At 40.3% G+C, this 15,857-nt stretch overlaps 1 protein-coding gene across 1 annotated transcript in view; it reads right to left on the bottom strand.

Moving 5' to 3' along the window:
- Marcal1 (SWI/SNF-related matrix-associated actin-dependent regulator of chromatin subfamily A-like protein 1) overlaps positions 1 to 15,857 on the bottom strand; it is a 453,729-nt gene that overhangs the window by 214,284 nt on the left and 223,588 nt on the right. Inside the window, exon 5 of the mRNA XM_080283811.1 lies at positions 11,617 to 11,751. Coding sequence (XP_080139937.1) covers positions 11,617 to 11,751 — 135 coding nt within the window. The remainder of the gene's footprint in view (positions 1 to 11,616; positions 11,752 to 15,857) is intronic.

The following is a 15,857-nucleotide window of genomic DNA, read 5'->3' on the forward strand; positions in this document are numbered from 1 at the left end:
GGGATTTAGGAAGGGAAAAGGGTGTGTAGATCAGATATTTGTTCTAAGATGTTTAGTGGAGAAGTATCTAGAGAAGGGAAGGAAAGTGTACGCTGCCTTCATGGACTTGGAGAAAGCTTATGACAGAATAGATAGGAAAGGTATGTGGAAGGTATTAAGAATATATGGAGTGGAGGGGAAATTGTTGAGTGCTGTGAAGAGTATGTACGAGGGAGCTAGGCTACGGTGCGAGTGGATGGTGAGCTGAGTGAGTTCTTTGATCTCAATGTGGGACTGAAACAGGGGTGTGTAATGTCTCCTTGGCTGTTTAATATATATATGGATGGGGTCGTAAAGGAGGTACAAGGTAGGGCAGTGAATGTGGGGGTGGCCTTAATGAATGAGGGTGAGATTTGGAAGCTTCCGTGTTGCTGTTTGCTGATGATACAGTATTGTTGAGTGAAGATGAATGGGAGTTGCAAGGTTTGGTGAATGAATTTGGGACAGTGTGTAGGAGGAGGAAGCTGAAAGTTAATGTAAACAAAAGTAAAGTTATGGTGTTTGAGAGGAATGAAGTCACAGAGTGTGCAGTGAGGTTGGATGGTGAGGATATGGAGAATGTGAGTGCATTCAAGTACTTGGGTAGTGTGATGAGTAAGGATGGAACTTTGGGGGATGAAGTACGTGAAAGGGTACAGCAGGGAAGGAAGGTTGTTGGCACACTGAAAGCAGTGATGAGAAATAGGGAGGTGAGTATGGAAGTTAAGAAGTCACTGCATGATGGTATTGTGATCCCTACCCTGACGTATGGAAGCGAGGCGTGGACCTTGCAAGAGGGGAACAAGTCAAGAGTGAGAGCAGTGGAAATGAGTTACTTGAGAGGAGCATGTGGAGTGACATGGAGGGACAGGTTGACGAATGAAGAAGTGAAGGAACGTTGTGGGGTAGATGTGGATGTGGTTGAAAAGATTAGGAGAAATACACTGAGGTGGTTTGGACATGTGGAGAGGATGGAGAATGAAAGACTGACTAAGAGGGTGTATGTATGTGAGGTGGAGGGAGGGAGAGGGAGGGGTAGACCGAGGATGAGGTGGAGGGATGGAGTTGAGAGGTATATGAGGGAGGGGGGGGTGAGTTGGGGGGAGGGGAGTCAAATGGTGGGTGACAGAGTGACTTGGAGGCGTTTTGTCTGCGGCCACCCTTTGCGGGATTAGGGCGTCGGGCTATAGATAGATAGATAGATAGTTTTACTGGGTTATTTACAGGTATTAGGCTAGGGTTAGGTTCCCTGACAGCTGTTAGGCCATTTAGATTGACTTTAAATTTGTTTTTGGGCTCATTTGGGTGGGTTTTAGGCATGGTTTGGGGGGAAACCCAAGGCTGGTAAACACTCCATATTGCTTTACATGTTAAAAGTGCCCCAATATATGATACCCCACCTAACGAGGGGTTTTTACCTAACCAATTACATCATTAAACCAGGGTATGCCTGCACTCTGTGTTCATATTTTCCCCGTGTGTGTGTGTGTGTGTGTGTGTGTGTGTGTGTGTGTGTGTGTGTGTGTGTGTGTGTGTGTGTGTGTGTGTGTGTGTTCTTACCTAATTGTTCTTACCTAATTGTATCTTTACAGGAATGAGTCAAGCTCGTACTGTCCCGTGTCTTAAACCCTATTTATCGTACAAATCCTTAAATTTGTGAACTGTTTTGGCACACACTATTTCATTCGGTAGTGCATTCCATTGATCAATTGCTCTGTTTGGGAAACTGAATTTCCTTACGTCTTTATCACCTCTCTTCTTATGCAGTTTTTTGCAGTGTCCTCTTGCTGATGCTTCTCCATATGTTAAGTAATCATTTATGTCTATTTTCTCCTTTCCTGATATGCATTTATACAGCATTATCATGTCACCTCTTTTTCTTCTCTCCTGTAGTGTTGGTAGATTCAGTTTATTTAGTCTTTCTTCGTAGCTTAGGTCCCTTAAGCTTGGTATCCATCTTGTAGCGGCCCTTTGAACTTTTTCAATCTTGTCTATGTGCTTTTTGAGATGAGGACTCCAGACTACTGATGCATATTCCAGGGCTGGTCTAATGAATGATGTTATTATCCTTCTTAGCATGTCTTCATTTATGTATGTGAATGCTATTCTCATATTTGCAAGCAGTGTATACATGTTCCGTACCTTCTCGCTGATGTGGTCATCCGGAGATAGTCTGTTATTGATAATCACACCTAGGTCTTTCTCTCTTTATGATGTATATAGGGTTTTATTTCCTAACTTATAATCCCAATCAGGTCTTTTTCAACTTTTACCAAACTTGATTACATGACACTTGTCCACATTGAATTCCATTTACCATGTACTACTCCATTCATGAAGTTTATTTAATTCTTCTTGTTGCTCTTTACAAGAGTCTGTGTTAGTAATTCTCCTTTGTATTTTTGCATCATCTGCAAACATATTCAGATAGCTCTCATTTCCAGTGTTACTGTTTATATCATTTATATACACTAAAAACATGATTGGTGCCAGCACTGAACCCTGTGGTACTCCACTAGTCACTTCTTTCCATGATGAGTAGTTTCCACTAAGTACTGTCCTCATTTCTCTTTTTATGAGAAAGTCTTGCATCCAACAAAACAGTTTGCCTCGAATTCCTCCTTGATGGTACAGTTTCCATAAAAGTCTTTGGTGTGGTACTGTGTCAAAAGCTTTCTTGAAATCTAAATAGATACTGTCCACCCATCCTCCCCTTTCCTGTATTGTGTTTGTTACTCTGTCATAGTAGCTCAACAGATTAGTAACACATGATTTTCCTTTTCTGAAACCAAACTGTCTTTCTGTTATCATACTGTGTTCTTCTAGATGATTTACCCAAGCTTTTCTTATAAGTTTTTCTAATACCTTGCTTACAACACTGGTCAGTGATACTGGTCGGTAGTTGAGTGGATTTTGTCTATTTCCTTTCTTGAATAAGGGGACAATATTTGCTTTTTTCCAAATATCTGGTAGTTTACCTTGACTCAAGGATTTCTTGAAAATTAAAAATAATGGTTTACATAACTCCTTTGCACATTCTCGTAATACCCAACATGAAATTTCATCAGGACCACTTGCTTTTCCTCTGTCTAATCTACTTAACTCCTCCTGTATTGCTTTTTCTGCTATTTGTATATCTGGTAGTATGTGTGGACATGCATGTTCCACATAGTCCCTCTCAAAATTTTTTTCTTCTGTAAAAACTAATTGGAAATTCTTATTTAGTGCTTCACAAATATCTTTCTCTTGTGTATAAGTGATTCGCTCGTCCGTAATGGATTGTATTATATCTTTTACTTTAGTTTTGCTTCTGATATAGCTGTAAAACAGCTTTGGTTGATCACTACTTTTATTTATTATATCCTCCTCAAACTGTTTTTGGGCTTCCCTCCTTATTCTTGTATAGTCGTTTCTTGCCTGTTTGTAATTATTATACGCCCTTTCACTATTGTGTCTTCTGTATCTATTCCACAACAAATCTTTCTTTTGATTTTTTACATTCTGTATTGAACCATTTCTGTATTTTCTTATCTGCTTCTTTGTGCTGTGGGATGTACTTCTGGACTCCTATTTCATAAAATTCACAAAATTTTTTATATACAGCATTTAAATCTTGTCCTCTAAGCTCATTTTCCCAATCAACTTCCAAGAAATACTTCTTTAGGTCTTGATAATTTCCCTTTTTATAGTTTAGGCTCTTTTTGTAACTCTCATTGCTGTTTACTATGTCATATGCTATCCTGAAGTTATAGTTTAGTACTGCATGATCGCTTTTGCCGAGTGGAGGGTGATATATTAAACTGTCAATATCATTTTCTTGCCTTGTAAATATTAGATCTAGCACTGAAGGTACATCAAGTCCTCTTTTTCTGGTGGTTTCCCTCACATGTTGCATTAAGAAAAACTCTTGTACAAGATCCAGGAGCTTTTGGTCCCAACAGCTTTCTTGGCTATTTATATCTAGAGTATTCCAATTTATATTTGTATTGAAGTCCCCAGTTAGTATAATTCTTTCCGATTTCTCTTCCATTTTATGTAGCAATGATCTTACACTCTGAATTGTACTCTCTGCCAGGTCCTCATATTCGTCTCTTTCCCATGTGTTTGATCTGGGTGGCATGTACAAATTGGCTACAATTACTTTACCTTCAGATGTGTCGATCTCTACTGCAATCAGTTCTACTTGTGATGGTATATCTAGTTTTATTTCCTTGCCTTTTAGATTTTTCTTAGTTAATATTATAATTCCTCCTCCTTTTTTTAAATATCTGTCTCTTCTCCATATATTGTATTCCTCTAAGTTTAGTATGTCATTTGATATCCTTGGTATTAATTTTGTTTCAGTTAGGCATATTATTTGTGGTTCATTTTCTCTGACATAATCATTCATCTCTAGTAATTTAGATACCATTCCATCCACATTTGAGTACATCAACTTTATCATCTTGTTTATATACTTGTCATGACATGGTTCTACTACCTTCCTCCTTTTTCTTCCATCCTGTTTGTGTACCACTTTCGTACATGCAATCCTATTACTTTGTAAAAAAATTTCTTCTTGTCCTCTTCTGATCTTCCCTCATTTTTTGTTTTTGCTTCCTCCCTTTTCTCTTTCAGTAATTCCATTTCCTCTTGTGTTAGGCATCTTTTTATCCATACATTTTTGAACTCTTCTTTTTCCTTAAGATTCTTTGCATTTTTTAGTATCTCTTCCACAGTGTTTACACTCTGGAAAGTCACCTTTAGAGGTCTTGTCTTGCTTTTCTCATATTTCCCTAACCTTTTGTGTTCCTCTATGTCTTTACTACAGATTTCCTCTGATACTTCTTTCAGTAAGCTCATTACATTTGCCATCTCCTTTTTGTCTCTTGTGATCTTGTTTTTAACTTCATCCTCTTCTATACCAGTGATTACTATTGATTTGTTTATCTCTACTGAATCTCTGACTAACTTTTGGATTATTCTTTTCACCTCCTTTTTAATGCTTTTTTCCTCCACCCTTGTTTCTAAGTCTTTCTTTACTTTCACCATTTCTGCATACGTGGTTTCTACATCATTTTTGTAGCTTTGCACAGCTTCATTTACTTGTGTTATCTTCTCCTCAATATCACTGCTCTGGTCAATAAGACTGCTAACTTGCCTAATTGTCTCTGTGTCAGTTTTGAACTCTTCCATAACACTCTCGTGATTGACTACTGTACTTGCCATTTCACTCATTTTCTTCCTAAGTGTACTCAATTCCAGGGTTAGTTCACTGATGGTTGTGTCTTTCTTATTGGCCTCCCTTCCTAGTTTTTCTATTTCTTCCTTTTGCAAGTGCATCTGCTTCTTTATTTCATCAATTTCATTTTTGAAAGCCATTTCTAGTTTGTTTACACGTTCAACCAGTCTATTGTGGGTCTCTACTTCAACCAGTTCTTGGTAGAAATCATCATTTTGCTTTTTACCTTTATCCCTTTTCTTTTCCAAATTTGTTTTACTGAAGTATGTATCCATTTTGCAATACTTAAAGTGCAAAGCATATACTTATAATCTCCGTCTTGTTGTAAACAAACCTCAGAGATGACTCAGCGTATTCTTTCGTCTTGGTTCTATTTCCTGTTTTTACAAGTCTTGTTGAAACTTATTATTTTTTTCCTTTTTTATAATGAACAATCATTTAGTCTAACCTGGTACTGAGCTTGACTCATACAAGATACTATTTAGGTAATGCCACTGGCCATGATGATTCGGTGCGGAGCGCCGGTGTCACACGTCCACCTAGCTTGAATCCCTCTGTGTGTGTGTGTGTGTGTGTGTGTGTGTGTGTGTGTGTGTGTGTGTGTGTGTGTGTGTGTGTGTGTGTGTGTGCAAAAAGTTGTGTAGTTCTGAAGTCTTTGTGCTAATGCTGTTAATATTCAATTACAAAATCTTTATTGTGTGCTTTCTTTGTCTGCAGATGTGTGGAGTTCGGTGTGTTGTGTGGGTGGGGTATGTGTTTATGCTGTGTATGCTGCTGCCACATGCCCATTGTAAGGTGTGATGTTGTGTAATGGGAGATCCGTGCAGCCATGATGAAACCACTTCTTACAGCAGTTGCACTTTACTTAGCAGTGTCCGTATGTAACCCTTTTGTATGCAGATAAGTTAATAAGTTTTGTGGGACATGACGCGCCTACTTTTCTCCCCTCCCCTCCCCCGCCACGCGCTCCAAATATGTGTATTCTCGGCTTATTTTCACCACCTGAACATATTCATTTTCCACAAAACCCACATATTCCTATTCATCAATGTTTGTTCTACACGATAAGCAAAAATAAAAAACACACACATACATACGTTAGGGCCATGTGCATAAACATTCAAGAGCATACATTTCACTTCCCAACATCTTAAGTCGAATGTTTACCATTCAATCTCTACATGTTATACCATCAATGAAAAGATCATTTAATCAGCTTTCGAATGCCGGAGGTCTCAGTTTGATACAAGGTATGGTGTTCGAGAAAAACCCATTTCTGACAGACAACAGATTTTTTATTCGCGGAGCTCTAGTGAAGAACTTTTCATGCCAATGTCATGTTTTTACTTTATCATCCTATGCAAAATTTAATTGGCTTTCATTTGAGCCCACAACGGTGATCCTAGGCCTCATAGTTTTTGAGAAAAATGCAAAAAACTAAGGTGCACCCATGCTGTGTCATGACTGTACGGCAGTTTACTGCCTTCCTCTAAGCTACTGCAAGTTTTCACCAATTCTTTGTACACTGGATATGCACACTATAGTCACATGATTCACTGTCACTATAATTATGGCTGAATACTCACATTTGGTGCAGGGTAGAGGCAGTGTAGTTGATCAGAAACAGTAGCATAATCTTCATTGGGCCAACAGTTGATAATGGCCAGGATTGCTTCAAAAACACCAAATATCCTATTGCAGACACCAAATCTAATCACAACAGTGCCAAATACTATACACAAGCACTACTGGTATAGTGAAATGTGTTGCACGGCCGGGACGGGAGCAAGAGTGGAAAATTAAAGGGACAGAGCCGCGCAGTACCTTCCCCACTCACAGCTCATTTGGTACTGAATAACCTGTCCGCTCTCTTGCTGGTATCGGGACCCACAGTTGCCAACTCATTACTTTTGACAAGGAGCAGGGAAGCTATGATGCCTCCAAAAATGAGGCTGATCAGCCGAAAACTTTTCCTCTGACGAAAGTTTTTATGCCTTAATGACGCCCAAAGCGTCAACGAGTATAGTCGCAGCCACACCCATATGACGACAAACGCGTCATCGTGTAATATATTTGTTTAATTTTGGGCATCCAAGTTTGTGTCACCCAGGTCTGAGTTCTGTATCTCCAGCTTGGAGGAATATGAAGGGCTGACAGAACAGAGTTCTGCATGACTTTTGAAAGCAAAACTGAAGGAGTGTATCTCCTGGATAGTAGCTTATGCTCACACTGTGGATCACCATCTTTCTTTCAGGGAGTGTGGGAAACAATGAAGGCTGTCTTTGTGGTGAAATGGTTAATGAAGGTTATGTCTAACCACTACAGTTCAAAATATTTCCCATGGGCTGAATAAAATTGCATGTACAATAAAATTGCATGTAAGTAGCAAGAATAAAGTGGAAAAATACATCAGACTGAAGAGTTTAATTCCATTTTGGGGGGATCTGTTGAACTGAAGGAGTTACATATTGCCTTCATGAACCCATTCAATTTGAGAAGACTTTCCTTAAGTTACAAAATGCCATCTAGAAGTAGCAAGAATACTCTAAGTAATGCATCACTAAATTCAAACTGATGAGTACATGAGACAGCCTTGAATAGGAAGTATAGTACAGCACATTACTGGTTGATCAAAAGCTTGGGTGGAGTGAGCAATTTCAGCGGTGAGGGCTAAATGACTGGGAGATGGGAAGCTGGTGGGAGCGAAGAAAGTGGCTTGCAGGAAAGAAGGCTTGGATTAATGCCTGTTGACTACATGAGAATCATTAATCTCTCAAATAGTTTTATTTCCGTAATCTCTTCAATACGTGATGTCTTCCTTTAGCGAAAAATAAAATCATTTCGTGATTGCCTAATTAATATACAAATACACCATCAAACTGCAAGGGTTATGGGAGACAAGTGATTTTCATAAAATTTTAATCTCGCCCAGAGCAGTGAGTAGGGCTAGAAGATGGCTTTTGGATAGGGTATTTGGTGGACTAGAGGGTAAGAGGTGGTGAGGAGCTGAACATGGGCTGGTGATATTTAAACTCTCTTCAACGAGTGATTTTTTTTTCCTTGCCACTACCACAAGATTTTCTTCACCTCAGGGAAGACTTACTAAACTAGAGGAACAAAAAACCTTCATTCACCCCTTCATTATGAGATAACTTTCTGATGTTAAATAAAATTGTCTGATGATGGCCTGACTTAAAATTATGTCTTCTAACAGAAACAGATAATAGGAAACTGATGGTGTGGAGTTAGGAAACTAGGGATGGGGTGATGGAAAGCTACAAGTGGGTGAGGGGAAGGTTATGGCGTGTGATGGGATGCTAAAGCTGGGGTGATGGGAAGCTAAGGCTGGGGTGATGGGAAACTAAGGCTGGGGTGATGGAAAGCTAAGGCTGGGGTGATGGGAAGCTATGAGTGGGGTGATGGAAAGCTAAGGTTGGGGCAATGGGAATCTAAAAGTGGGGTGATGGAAAGCTAAGTTTGGTGTGTTGGGAAGCTAAGGCTGGGGTGATGGGAAGCTAAGGCTGGGGTGATGGGAAGCTAAGGCTGGGGTGATGGGAAGCTAAGGCTGGGGTGATGGGAAGCTAAGGCTGGGGTGATGGGATGCTAAGGCTAGGGTGATGGAAAGCTAACAATGAGGTGATGGGATGCAAACAATGGGGTGATGGGATGCAAACAATGGGGTGATGGGATGCTAAGGTTGGTGTGATGGGAGGCTAAGGGTGGAGTGATGGGAAGCTAAGGGAGGCTGGACTGAGGAGATATTAAGCAGGGACATGAAGGTGTAATGTGAAGTCAAATTGTCTCCCCTCACTGGAAAAAAAAAAAAAAAAAAAAAAAAATCTATAGCCATACGACTTAATCCCATAAGGGGTAGCCACATACAAGTTGCCTCCACGTCACCCTGTCCCCCACCATTTCACTGTCCTGCTCCCAGCTCACAACTCCCTCTCTCATACACCTCTCCACTCCATCCCTCCATCTTATCCTTGGCCTCCCCCTCTCTCTCCCCCCCCTCCAACTCACATACACTCTCCTCATCAGTCTCTCACTCTCCATCCTCTCCAAACGGTCAAACCACCTCAATGTATTTCTCCTAACGCTTTCTATCACATCTACATCCACACCACAACCCTCCTTCACTTCCTCATTTGTCAGTCTGTCCCTCCATGTGACTGCACATACTCCTCTCAAATAACCCATTTCCACTGCTCTCACTCTTGATTTGCGTCTCTCCAACAAGGTCCAAGCTTCACTTCCATACGTTAGAGTAGGTATCACAATACTATCATGCAGTGCCTTTTTTACTTCCATGCTCGCAAGGGTATGAAAATAATTTTAAAAATACGCTGTCCTAATGAGAGAACTAAAGAAATGTTTGCAACTCCTTCCCTAACCCATATCTCCTCTAAATGGAATTAGGATAAATATTCTGGCTGTAGCATGAATACATAGAGACCAGGGATGACCTATACAAACTATCTAGAATGATTGAAAGGTAGGATGATGGGGGACTTAAGAATGCTGGAATGTGAGTTGTATGGATTACAGGAGGAACTCAGTTGATGCAAGGATGACTGAGTTGTGTGAGTAATTTTTGAGTACTTATGGGCTGCATGGAAAAAAGAAACAGGGATGTGACAGAGAAACTCATGGATTACGATATATAATTTTCCTTTTACACAGAAGCTGAAAGAAGATGTAGGTTGGGGGACTGGGATAGGGCATCCACGAAAGTTAAATCAACATTTTTTTTTTTTTTTAATAAGAGTTCATGATATGTGGAATCAACATCCACCATCCTTCCCTACCTCAAAAGTAACTTAGAAATATGTACAGCTCAACAAACAGCTGACTCTAAGAGAATGCATGATACAGTAACATTATTTAGTTATTGATGGATGATTATATTCCATTTGCAGCCAACTTAAAAAATACATCACTGTACAGTATTTTGAAAATAATTAACAAAACAAACAAAGTGTTGCACAAATATTCATACAATAAATGGAACACACTGTAAACTCCTGATATACAGTTGAGGACATACATACCGATTCACTTCACTACGCTAAAGGATAAGACAGTAACTTCCCAAATGAAAGACTGACGAAGAGAGTGTATGTGAGTGAGGTGGAGGGGGTAAGAGGGAGGGGGAGGCCGAGGATGAGATGGAGGGATGGGGTGGAGAGGTATATGAGAGAGGGGGGGGTGAGTTGGGAGCAGGGCAGTGAAATGGCGGGGGACAGGGCGATTTGGAGGCGATTTGTTTGTGGCCACCCCAAACGGGATTGAGGCGTCTGGCAATAGATAGATAGAATTATTTAGCTGAATAGTTAAAAAGCACTTATGAAATATTCCGAAAAGTTTGCTGGGCTCTAAAGCAAGCAACACAATTTTAAATGACACTGCTTAGAGTTAATTATATATTATGATGGAGTGAAATGATATTTATACATATATCCATCCATCCATCCATCTATCATCCAATCTTATGCCACCCCATGAGGCACGCAGAAGCCCAGGGCTAGGCAAGTTGGTCCTGACATTTACGATGAAGGTAACCAGCCTCACTCATCCCTGAGTGGCATTACGTGAGCAATAAACCCCAACCATCTCTTGGATATAAACTTACACAGGCCCAATCCAACTGGAACGCCTTAATTACCCACTAAACCACCAGGCACCATAATTTGGTTATCTGGTTACCACCCATCTATCCATCATCCAATCCTATGTTGCCCCATAAGAAGTGAAGGAACCCGGGGCTAGGCAAGTTGGTCCTGATATTTAAGATGTGAGTGGCCAGCCTCACTCATCCCTGAGTGGCATTACATGAGCAATAAACTCCAACCACCCCTTGGATAAAAACCTACACAGGCTTCATCTGATAGGGGCACCTTAATTACCCACTAAACCACCAGGCGCCGTAATCTGGATATATAGTTACCACCCAGCATAGTAAATGGTTTCCTGGTGTACAGGAAACCATTTGGCTTGTCACTCAGTGTAGAGCCACCCACAGGCAGAAGGAAGAGGAAAGAATGAAGGAAAGAAAGACAGAAAAGGGAGTGTAAAGTCACCAGTAGGCAGAAGGAAGAGGAAAGAATGAAGGAAAGAAAGACAGAAGGAGGTAAGAGTAGAAAGGGCAAATAGCCAAAGCAGCACTATATCGAGTTAGTGGATGGTAAGAACCCCCACCTACCACCAATGCCTCCACCTACTACCATGTATGAGTATAATCCACAAAATAAAGAACCAAATGCTAAGAGCAAGTTTAAATTGCTCCTTCCAAATAACTATGAACAAGAAAGCCTAATTTCAAGATTTTCAACAACTGTATAATATTGTCATGACCTGTGATGCGATGAAGCACTTACCTGACAGATGATGGAGTGACCACGAGAAGAGGCCATTCACTCCTGTAGTGTAATGCCACCCCAAGCGCCTGTATGGTCTTGCCCAGACCCATGTCATCAGCAAACATCACCCGCCCACCACGACTCACACCAAAACTGTCAAAGAAAACAAACAGTCATGGCTTTCATTTTACAATGGGCTTTTAAAGAGTACAAATACTATTGGTATAACACATAGAGTACAATCAATCTGTCAACCATTCTAACTGAAATAAACATAAATTTATCGAAAACTAATTGTAGTGAGGGTAAACACCAAGCGGCACTTATCCGTGGTTCTCATCTTCACAGCTTAGGTCTTTGACCCTGTGGCGGGTTGATCACCCAATATACTGGGATACAAGGCCAACGTACCATCTAGGAATGCAATCAAAGTTACCTCCCCAAGGGCTTACCCAAGGTATTGATTTTACCTACCAGCCCAAGAAAGGCAAATTGACATCTAAACTGAGCGGTCAGCTACCTGCACCAAGATTCAAACCCTGACACTGGTGGGTTGGCAGTTTCATAGCTAGCTATGCTATCCACTCAGTTACCCTGAAATTCCTTCATCAACAATTGTTGTACTATGCTGGATACCAGGGTACATAAATACATACAAAAGGCTCACCATGTAAAATTCCTACTTTCAAGGGTCATTTATTTGACAAAGCAGAAGCAGTATCGCTGCTTGTTGTATAAGGTGACTAAAAGGGTTGGTGGTGGGTTAGCGCCCCACCCCGTAAAAAGAACTAACTAAACAAGCGAACACAGCACCTCTACCAGGACGGACCATTCATTGACACCAAGGAACGGACAAAGGACATTCTAAGGATGGGAACGTGGAATGTGAGAGGAGTGAATGATCAAATGAAAGAGAGAGAGAGATTCTTCAAGTGCATGAGGATGTAAGAGTGGATGTACGTGGATTGACTGAAACTAAATGGAGGGCTGAAAGAGTGAAAGAATGGAAGTATGGTTTAGGAATATGTGAGGGTGTTAATGAGAATGAGAAGGCAAGAGAGGAAGTATGTCTGATAATAGGAAAGAAGTGGAAGAACATATGAGAGTACAGAACAGTGGGTGCATGGATTGTATGGGTAAGATTGAAAGTAGGTATACAAGTTTGGACAGTTATACGTGCGTATGCGCTGACAGAGGACCGAGTAGCAGTAGTGAGAGATGAGTTTTGGGCGAGTGTAGATGCATGTATGGATACGTTTGAGAGGAATGAAAGAGTGATTTTGATTGGAGATATGACTAGCAAAGTTGGGAATGTACAAGTGGATGGGGTGGTTGGTCAGTGGGGTGTGCCAGCTGAGGTAGATGGGAATGGTAGTGCTTTGGTGGACATCTGTGCTAGTAAGGGGTTGGCAATAGCCAACACCTTCTGGCATAAGATGATCCACAGGTATACATGGAGAGTCATGAGGAGGATGGATGGCGAACTTGCTGAACGAAGGGCAATGATATATTACGTGTGTGTGGATGAGCGAATGAGGAGACAAATGGTGGATGCAACAGTGTGAAGAGGGTAGGGGAATGGAATCTTGGACCATCACTTAGTGATGGCCAAGGCAAGGCTGCAAAGAAAATGGGTGAAGAGACGAAGGGGAAGACAGGAGGAAACAGCTCCTGTGAAAAGAGTGGAGAAGTTGAAAGAGAGTGAGAAAATAGCAGAGTATAAGAGCATAATGGAAGAAAGATTGAGAAGGTATGAGTTAGAGCAGATGGAAGGGGTGGAAGAAGTATGCAAGATATTCACGGAAGAGATAGGCGCAGTGTGCAAGGTGGTTTGTGGAGTGAGGAGGAGATGCAGGGGTGTGCAAGGGAGAGCATGGTGGAATGATGAGCCGAAACGTGCTGTGGAACAAAAGATGAAGTCATATAGTGACTGGTTAGCGAGTGCAGGTAGGGGAGAAGATAAGACAGAGAAGAGAGAGGTATATGTAAGCAGGAGAAGGGAGGTGAAGAGATTGGTAAAGGAGAGTAAGAAGAGAGCAGATGAAGAGTTTGGGAGGAATCTGAGTGTGAAATGGAAGGAGAGAAAGAAATTGTTTTTGAAGAAGGTAAAGAAAGTAAGACAGTGTGAAAGGGGAAATAGTATGGGAGTGAAAGATAGGAATAATAGAGTGTTGGTGGAGAAGAGAGAGAAAATGAGAAGGATGAGGATTTGTTGAATGTAGAGAGTGAGAGCAGTGCGAGCATAAGTGGTTGGGCAATAGCTGGGAGAAGAAAAGATGAGAGGAGGGAGGAAGAGATCAGTAGAGCGGAAGTAGTTCAAGCAATGAAGATCAAGATGGGAAAAGCCCCAGGAATTGATGGAGTGTGTGGTGAAATGCTGAAGTATGGGGGGTGAAATTGTTGTGGAGTGGATATGGAAGTTGTGTAGACTGGCTTGGGAAGAAGGAAGGGTTCTAGACGACTGGAAATCAGGTATAATTGTTCCTTTATACTAAGGAAAAGGGGAGAGAGAAGTATGTGGTAACCATAGGGGTTTTTGCCTTCTTAGTGTGACTGGAAAAATATATGGCAGAATACTTACCGACTGAATTAGGCATACAACAGAGGAGCTAGCTGGAGAAGAACAAGGCGGATTAAAGAAGGGGAAAAGGGTGTGTAGATCAGATATTTGTTCTAAGATGTATAATGGAAAGTATCTAGAGAAGGAAAAGAAAGTGTATGCTGCCTTCACGGACTTGGAACAAGAATATACTTACAATTACTTTGTAAGTACTTGTAGTGATGTTTTGTAGATCAGTTATACGTATATCAGACTCGTGGATGAGTGGTTGTTATATGTGAGTAGTTTTGTAAGTAGATAATCTTGGTTCCCATTTGTCATGCAATGACATGAGAGGTAAAGAATAGTATGGGACTATTTTTATTTGTCTTGGAAATATTAACAAAAGTCTCTCACACACGAGTGAAGTATAGAGTCCCGCAAGCTAACCTCCCTGTCTCGCTCTCTCTCTCTCTCTCTCCCCCTTTCTCTTCCACCCTCTCGCCCATGTTGCTAGGATCGTTCCCCCTACTACCTGTCGGTTCTATGGCCTGTCTCCTTCTCCGCTCTGCTTCCTAAATTCTGGTGTAGCAGGGGTCGTGTCACGTGTGTTACACTGTTGTTGAAATATTCTAGAAGCCTGTGTGTGAGTATGTGTGTATGGTCACGAGGCGCTGTCGTGTGCCTATAAAGCATTCCTTGAGTTAGAGTGTGTAAGCATGTTTAGCATTGCTCGATTCTTGCAGACACAATACCTCTGACTTGCTGCTTCTATCTGTCTGTCTATTTATCTATCTATCTATCTATCTATCATGTTTTCTATAATTAATTGTATTTATAATATGGAGTCCGAACATTGCTCGGTCACGCTGCTGGAGGTCCTCCGACAGTAATTATCATTGACATATGCTAATCTATTAGTACATAATATTGATTATAATATTGTATACATATAATATTTATAGTAAATTGCAATGATCTAGTAATATTACATTTTAAACAAGTTGTATACATTGGCGTCTGGCAATGAATGTATACATATTTGAATAAATGCAATGGTTGTTGTATGACATTTTGTAAGATGTGTATGTATAACAGACACGCATATAATTGTGCAATGGTAATACTGCTAGGTTATTACATTACATATTGAGTTATCCCTTTAGTAATGTCTAATATTTCACCTAACTTGTGTGATGATTCTGGCAATACAGAATTGTGGTAAAATTGTATGACTTTACATAATATTGTAGTAACATTGTGGTAATACATAACTGTAACATTGTGAATTGTTACATAATTGTATTGTAATTGTTACATTGTAGTAACATTGTAGTAATACATAATTGTAACATTTTAAGAATTGTTACATAATATTGTGGTAATGCATAATTGTGTTGGCCTTATAATTATTTTGTTAATGCAATTGTTACATAATTGTGTTGGCCTTATAATTGTAGTTAAAGTTACATAAAAGTTACATCTTGTTAATGCAACTGTTACATAATTCTGTTGGCCTTATAATTGTAGTTACAATTTGTTAATGCAACTCTTACATAACTGTGTTGGCCTTATAATTGTAAAGTTACATAAAAGTTACATCTTGTTAATGCAACTGTTACATAATTGTTACATATTGTTTGTAGTTACATATCGTTTGTAGTTACATAATTGTATAATTGCAGTCCTGACACTGAATCCGGTCATGCTGCGGTCAATG

This window comes from Coenobita brevimanus, chromosome 98, assembly GCF_032717465.1.
Source record: "Coenobita brevimanus isolate Jiangsu-jjx chromosome 98, ASM3271746v2, whole genome shotgun sequence".
Classification (NCBI taxonomy): domain Eukaryota; kingdom Metazoa; phylum Arthropoda; class Malacostraca; order Decapoda; family Coenobitidae; genus Coenobita; species Coenobita brevimanus.